This window comes from Glycine soja, chromosome 12 (genome assembly GCF_004193775.1).
Source record: "Glycine soja cultivar W05 chromosome 12, ASM419377v2, whole genome shotgun sequence".
NCBI classification, from domain to species: Eukaryota; Viridiplantae; Streptophyta; class Magnoliopsida; order Fabales; family Fabaceae; genus Glycine; species Glycine soja.
The window spans coordinates 42552358-42560736 of NC_041013.1; the positions used below are offsets into that span (position 1 = coordinate 42552358).

The 8379-nt window shown below is 29.3% G+C and overlaps 1 protein-coding gene across 1 annotated transcript; it reads left to right on the forward strand.

Annotated features, from left to right (window-relative positions):
• The first annotated feature begins 1624 nt into the window (after positions 1 to 1624).
• LOC114378109 lies at positions 1625 to 4077 on the forward strand. The gene is made up of 3 exons (XM_028336653.1): positions 1625 to 1867; positions 3085 to 3290; positions 3494 to 4077. Exons 1-3 carry the CDS (start codon positions 1778 to 1780, stop codon positions 3753 to 3755), a joined length of 558 nt encoding a protein of 185 aa, XP_028192454.1. The 5' UTR covers positions 1625 to 1777; the 3' UTR covers positions 3756 to 4077.
• Positions 4078 to 8379: the final 4302 nt, after the last annotated feature.

An 8379-nucleotide genomic window follows, 5' to 3' on the forward strand; every position in this document is an offset into this window, starting at 1 on the left:
AGCTGGTTCAATTATCAAGTATAATTAATTAAACATAGCAGCGTTACAATTGCTTATAATTTTATTCTGCTTAAAATATCAAATTATAAGAATTCAAGTATTCAACCCACAACAAAGGAGAAGGCTGAAAATGAAAGCAAGGATCTGCCATCTAATTCTAAGCTGTGTGGTCTGATAGCATCTATATAGAAATGATTATTTTTTAGAAATAATGACTTTTCAAGAAATTGATAAAAATGAATAATTATTTTCTAAAATAAATTGAAGTAGAGTGGTGATTTCTTTCTTCTTTTCATCGATGGAATACAGACAGATTTATATATATATATATATATATATATATATATATATATATATATATATATATATATATATATATATATATATATATAAAAGCTGATTAACTTTGTGTTGTAGAATAGAATCATCTATTTCTGATCAGTTGTCCTTTCATTGCTACGTAATTTTTCTTTCGTTTATGTCCTCGCCGACAACAATTCCATCTCCCTCACGTGCCCCCTGAATTACCATACTACCCCTTCTTCAATTCTTCAATTCTTCAATTCTTCAATAACCGTCGGTTTCCCACCGACTCTCCCATCAAACTTGATTCAAGGGTACCAACATACAAATAGGCCATTCTAATGTTATTTATTACACTTTAATTATTCAATGACAATTAACAATTATAACAATAACAACTTTGAAATTTATTTTACTTTGGAAACTCATAAATCGAAATTTTATTTGTTCTTGAAATGGGATCATCAATTTATCATCTTCTTAAGATTTTTTTTATATATATAATAAATGAGAATCCAACCTAAATCCTTATATATGTTATAAAAAATCTTCCTCATTAGGCCACCTCCTGAGTTATATGTTTTCAAGATTTACTTTCATATATAAATTAAAACAATGATAATAATAAATTTTTAATAATAATATAAAAATTTGTTTTTTTATACATTATTATATAAACTTATACTGTCATTTAATTAAGGCGTAATTTTTAAATTTTATTATTATAAAAATCAACATACCATCTAATATGTTAGTATGTGAGTGACTGAATAAAAATATATAAAAAATATTTTAATACATTATAATTAAATTCATATATAAAAATTTTATTTTTCATATACTATCATTCTAAAAAGTTATATACATTCAACTAATTAAAAATCACATTAATTATAAAATTTAATATAATTATTATAAAGATGAATAATTATATCTAATAATTTATAATTAGATAATTTTACACGAAGGGGTGTTTATTTTTTTAATATTTTCTAATTAAATTTGAATTATATACACATCAATCCATTCATTCTCTTTTATCTTTTTTACATATTTCCATTTTAATTATGTAACACATTGTGATTATAACTAACACAAACAAATAATTTATGTATCACCTTACACTATCATTCTAGTTTACTTCCCCTAGCAAAAGAGAATCCTATAGTCTGGTAAGTAATCTTTGTATTAGCAGGTAAAATACCAATTTTCATATATTAGACAACCGATGCCACGTCCTTTTCTTTTTCTCTATTCTATTATTTTCATCACAATTTTTTAATCTTTAAGTATCTTACCCTTTTACATTTTTTTTTGTGTGATTTATTGCTGCTTAACTTCCAAAGTCAGGAATCCAGCTTGCTTTTATAGTTGCAAAGAGCAGTGAAGACACAACACAACACAAACACAGAGAGAGAGAGAGTGAACAAATCCAGCATTGTTCTGTTCTCTGCAACATTTTCCACTCTCAACCATGGCTTCAAAGCTTTTACTCATCACTGTCTTCGTTTTTGATTTGATTGCTTTTGGACTGGCTGTGGCTGCTGAACAGAGAAGAAGCACTGTGAGTTTTCTCATTTCAATTCACTCTTTTTTCTCTCTGAATCCAAAACAAAAATCTGGGTTTGAGAAGAACCATGTGATCAATAAACCATTGCTGGATAAAAGATCATTTCTTTTTTACTCTATCTTGATTGTTGATGAAATGAGAAAATGTGGGCAAAGCTTGAATCTTTAATCTTTTACATTTCTTTGTATGAATTAAAGTCTGAAAATTTGATGTTGGGTACCTTTGTTTTTTTTATTTATTTATTGAGTTCCCAGTTTGTTCTGATGTGGGCATACCCAGATCTGTTTTCTGTTGAAAATGTGCTCTTTCTTTCAAACTCGTTGTGAATGTAATATTGGATAAAGTTTACAAATGAAAATAACTGCCGTCTTTTTGTGTTTCTGTGACTTTTTTCCTTGGTTGTTTGCATTCCAAGACATGCCAGATCTTGAACTTTTTTCTCCCTTGGGTGAAGAAGTTCGGCATCGATGTCATAGGTTTGTGGTCTCTCTGGTTATGTTTGTGAATAGAACTCTAGATCTGTATATACATTTTACTGTCCTTTTTGTATACAAGAAATGTTCTCTGTGACTTGAAGCCTCAGACCTCTCCTTTTTCTCTTTCTTTTTAACCTTATCATGTATCAAACTTAGGCTGATAATTCTTTCATTGAAGCTCAACAATGAAAAATTGTCTATCTGTTTATTATTTTTTTCAAAGGTGTCATATGTGCCACCTTAGCTTCAGATTTTGTACTTGCCGCTCATGAATCTATGACTACTTAGCTAACACAGGTGTTTCCCTAATGCATAGTGGCAACTTATGAATGCTTATAGAACTTAGCAGTCAAGGTTCTTTTTCAATCCTGGTTGATGTAACTTAGGGTTCAAATGATGAATTTTTGGTATATATGAAACAAAAGATTCATCTAGTTTTCAAAAAATTTCGTGAAGTACTTGTGAAAATGTAATGGTAAACCCGTTTTTAGAGTTAGGAGATGCATTATCATAATTCTTCTGGTTGAAGGAATAAAATGTTTTTTTACTCCTTGTTACTTTTTTGGCATTGAGTTTGAACCTATAATCTCTTCTAAATTTTCAAAACCGCTCACCACCAGTTCACTCTTAATGACTTATAAGTGACTATTATATAAATACAATGCAATCAAATTTTGAGGTTTTACCTTTTTACCTCCTCCTTAATAAAAGATGTATCTTTGTTTTCATTGGCAGGCTAGCATTGTGCCGGACAATGAAAAGAATTATAATTACTGTGTCTATAACTCTGATATAGCAACTGGCTATGGTGTTGGAGCATTTTTGTTCCTCTTGGTTAGTCAAGTCCTGATAATGGTGGCAAGTCGATGCTTCTGTTGTGGAAAGCCTCTAAACCCTGGAGGATCAAGGGCCTGTGCAGTTGTCCTTTTCATAATCTGCTGGTATATTATCATTATCATTCTTCAATGAATTACCTATAATGATATCAAGTCTTAACTCTTAACTAAATGTAGAATAGTCAGATATTTTTACATCTTGCAAAGCTGATTAATTTCATTTAATTTCCATACATGATACACCATGACAAACTTTTGGTATTTAACATTTTAACTGATAACATTTGTTTTGCAACTTTCTCCTTCAGGGTGTTTTTCATCATATCTGAGGTGTGCTTGTTGGCTGGATCAGTGGAAAATGCCTATCACACCAAGTACAGGACCATCTTCGGGGAGAATCCTCCGTCTTGCGAAACAGTTAGGAAGGGAGTGTTTGCTGCTGGTGCTGCTTTTATTTTCTTCACTGCCATAGTTTCTGAATTCTACTATATCAACTACTCAAGGGCCAGGGAAAGCTTCCAACCTTACGCTGGTGGCGAGACTGGTGTAGGTATGGGAACCTACAAATGAGCTTGTTAGTTAAGAATTTTACAGCAAACATTTTGGTGTGACTATATCTGGAGTCTGGATTCTGCAGCACATTTGATCTATATTGTCATGTATACATATCAACAAGAGAAATAATTTCTTACATTCTCTGATCACACTTGATCTATAGTGTCTGCATACTTAAATTGTAGTCCTTTCATTGTTGGTAACTTCATTGTAGGGTCAATTTCCTTAATATTTTTGGTACTTTGTGATAGGAGGAATTTCACACATTTGGTGCTTCAAAAGAACCTTGTCCATATATATTACATAAGGGCATAAGGCAGCTGCAAGTTTTAGTTTATAGCAAGTGCTATAATTGCCCCATATGAAATTGACACATAAAATATTAGTCCTATTTTTAGAGTAATATAAAAGGTTTTAGCCCCACGTTACTTGGTCTCTATTAAAAATAATGGATTTTACACTTATTAAAAGAATTAGTTAATTTCATTAAATTGTATTAATCTCAAAATAAAAATAAGCCTTTTTTTTAAAACACATTTAATTAAAATTTGATATTAAACATAAAAAAGTCCAAAGAATATTAAATGAAAGATATTTTAAAGATAGTTTTATTAAATAAGATAATTATTTGAGAAAAAATAAGTGATTTTTGTTGCTTATAACATGACAGAAAGGAGTATATCAATTTCTTTTTTTTAAACTTTCAAATAAGTAAAAGTCATGGGTTCGACTTCAAAGTTCTCAATTGTGATTTCAATAGATAGAATTTTCAAAATAACTTGTAGACAAACAAAATCTTCAATTTAAGTACATAGTTTAAATATAATTTATTTTTCAAAAAAGTTACTAGTATTTAGTTTTTATTTTCAAAGTGTAGTAAAAAAAGTCATAACCACCGCTCAGGTTGACCTAGTGTATATTTAGGTTCTTTCATAGCATTTAGGTTATGATCTCACTAGGATCATTTTACAGCAAAAAATAGCAACTTGCACCAAATTTGGAATTGTCTCCACCTCAATTTGAGGTTAAATAAAGGGCAGAGTATAAAACTTGGTTGGATTAGAAATTCTCCTAGTTGTGGAAATATAGTCCTGGTGGAGCTAGTCACAATATAGTAAACGGGTCTTCAATGGGTCTTCTAGTTGTTGAATGTGGTCTTTGTTCTATACACAACTTTTGATATGGCTGTTAAGTGTTAAGTCGGATCGTCTCAAATGGAGCTTTCGGCCAGGGTTGTCAATTCAAACTAGCCTGGGCCATTTGGGTTGGCTCCATGCCATTTGTTTCCTATACTTCCACTATTGCGTTCCAGAAAATCCATTTTGGAATACAAATTTGTATTTTAGAATGGACTTTTCAAAATGCAATGGAAGGTTCAATGTGGATGAATACATTTTGGACCAGGCTGGGTTAAGTTGATTGATTGGATTAGCCCAATTTTTTTAGGCTATGTATTTACTTATGCAACCTTCTTAATTACCTATATTGGACAAAAAAAATTAATGTAGCAAGGAGATATTTAAGACTTCTTATTTGACACTTAACTAATCTTCCTCATACTGGATTTGTCAATTTTGAGATAAAATGATATCTCTAGTTGTAACTCATGCCCAACCCAAAAATTGAACCTCAAACTTTAATTAAGAGACATAAGTATGGAACCACCATTACCAACTACTTGTTGATATATTGGTCAATAATGTCATTTCATTTCCTTCTATTGAGAAGGAACCCAACCATGGACATACTTGTTTTTTTATGATTAGATTACCAATAAGAAATTTGCCTTGTAACTTTTAAGTTTTTAAATTCAAAAACTTATGGAATTTAATGTTTGTACATAGTATAAAATTATATTAACATTTAATTATAAATTAAATGATTGTTGATATAATTTTTAACGTAATTATTATAAAAAGAATTCGACGAGAATATAAAATTATTCTATACTTTTGCATGGTCTTTTTCTCAAACTCATGTATACTTGTCTTAGTTGTTTATTACGTTTTGTGCAAGTTTGTTTAGGTTTTTCGAACTATTTCTCTTCCTTCCTGTTTTTTTGGGGTAACTTTGTAGCCTTTTGTTTGTCTCCGTGACTTTGCTTTGGATCTTTGAATTTTATATAAAGTGCTGGTATGGTGGAATTTATTTTTTAAGTACTTATAAATCTAAATAAATATTAGACAAGTTTTAATCTTAGAAGGCATCAAAGTTTAACAAATTCAATTGTTATGGAGGAGTTAACTTTAAAGTTTAGTTTAGAGACAGTTTTCTGTGTCTCGAATCATTTCAACTTGTGTCAAATGATTTCAAATGGTTTCATTTTATTTTGAGATGTGTTTTAGGCATATCGCAATATTCGCCACAGTTTAAATTGTTATTTTGGACTGCATTGACCTGTTTTGTCTAAAATAAAAAATCGAAAATAGGGGAAAAGGGGTATGAATTAATCCTATGCTTCTGATTGTCAAACAATCTCCCCTCCCCGAAGTCCCAAACCAAAAAAACCTAAAGGGAGATGGTGGGACACAAAGCATAGTTTTTTTTATGAGTTCATATATATGGTTTTTTTAGGTAATAGTTAAAAACTAAACATTTTTTATATTGAAAATCATGACAAAGATATATTGGTAATGTTAAATGTTACATTTTTTAACAAAAACTTTTAATTTTTAATTTCTTATACATTATCATTAAAGCACTAGTTAGCTTCTTTTTTAAAAAAAGAAAAGCACTGGTTAGCTATGTACACAGATACACATATATTACTATTAAGTATTAACAATATGCCTCAGCATTTTTAACACAAAATTTATTTATATTCAAATTAAAACTAGTTAAACACATTGACCCAAACACCCAGTCAGTATATTGACTAAGTGGGTCTGTATTTTATTTTGTAACTCAATAATAAAAACAAGCCGCGGGGATAAATAATACGTTCTCATTTATTAATTCAACTATTCAAATGTGACCAAGGATGAATCAGATGGAAGCAAACCCATTTCAGAACTCAGAAAAGTCATCTACACATATTGATTACGTTCTTTTATTCTCTTATTACTTTGACAAGATATCACATTTTAACTACTTCTTTTCTCTATAGATTAGTTAGCATTGGTACTTCAAAGGAACTCGCACCAGAATTAATGCAAGTTTGATAACCATCAGTTTCAGAGGAAATTATTGTTATATGGTAACTCTCCCTTCTAACATAAGCGTCTGTTGTTTTATATAGACCAAGAAAAATTGTTAAATAAATAAAAATAATAATAATTTTATAAAATAATATTGATATTAATATTATATTAAAAAATTAAAATGACACTCATTATGGATATTATTAAAAAAATTAATATTACATTAAAAAGTTAAATGCGATACTTATTTTAGAATAAATATTTTTCTCAAATACGATACTTATTTTAAGAAGAATAAAATATAACACAAAGTTTGAGAAAAAAAATTAATTCTTTTTTTAACAAAATAAACTAACTTTACACGTAGGCACATGAGATAGGTCTTATTAACTTTGTTGGTCAATGACACTTTCTAATTGTACTACGGATTATCTAATTCATAATGTAATTTGGATGCACCATAGTAAATATACTGTTGCGTTAAGTAATTAGCCCACTTTCTGGACCTAGACATCCATAATCCAGAATGGTGTCAACGTTTTTTTATCAGTGAACATGGCCCATCCAGATCACTGAAGTTTTGATTAATATTACCAAAGTTTTAAAATTATTCCTTAACGCATTTTGTATTACTCTTGTTTGCTTTGGCCTTTGAAAATTAATTCTTATACTTTTCAATGAAAAATGCACATTTCAATATAAATTTATAGCTGAGATAATCTAAACATTAGTATTTGAAATACATCAAATGGTTCAAAATTAATTTATCAAAATCAATTTTAGTCAATTTTAAAACATAGCCCTTGTAACCTAAAAACAAGGATAAAATTCGTCTTAATAATAATGCTATCTTCACATTTAAAGTACTTATAATCAATTTCTATATCATTTCTTATGATCGGTTCCTATGATAGAAGAATGTAAGAATTTTCGAATTCTTTGCTGTAGGGTTTCAAGTAGTTGCCCTTGTAACAAAAAGAAATACACAATTCCATATAAGAAACTGATCATAAAAATATAGAAAAAGAAAAAATAAAGTGATATTTTTCTAAGAATATCTTTCATGACAAATATTTTATGGCGATTTTCAAAAAAAAAAAAAAAGAACAAGAGTTTTTTACGTTGTGAGACAAATGCACCGACAAAAAAAATAGGTTTCTTGTGATGAAGACCAGCCAAAAAGGTTAAAGATATGCATCGACATCAGAAATGCTACTATGGTGCCGAAAAATAGTTTTTCTTTTTTTGGTTATGAAAAGATTCAAAAGAATAATTTTGTTTGAACTGGAAAAAGAAAAATAGAAAATGTTTGGTTTATGTCCTTTGAGAAGACAACGAAATGTTTGGCCTGAGTAAATTTCGTACACCCACAGATACACATGATTTTTGTCAATGTTTTTCTTTAACGAGAAAATGGGCATAACACTTAAAAGCACAACTCAAAGATGTTTAACCCATAACTTGAAGTGTGGCAAAATGGGAGACAAGGAATGAATGAC

What these genes read in the sequence shown, in the direction of transcription:
- LOC114378109 (XM_028336653.1), top strand. Translation starts at nt 1,778, where the DNA reads ATGGCTTCAAAGCTTTTACTCATCACTGTCTTCGTTTTTGATTTGATT. An exon ending in CTGAACAGAGAAGAAGCACT is followed by an intron (nt 1,868 to 3,084) that starts GTGAGTTTTCTC and finishes TTTCATTGGCAG; the next exon opens with GCTAGCATTGTGCCGGACAA. An exon ending in GTCCTTTTCATAATCTGCTG is followed by an intron (nt 3,291 to 3,493) that starts GTATATTATCAT and finishes TTTCTCCTTCAG; the next exon opens with GGTGTTTTTCATCATATCTG.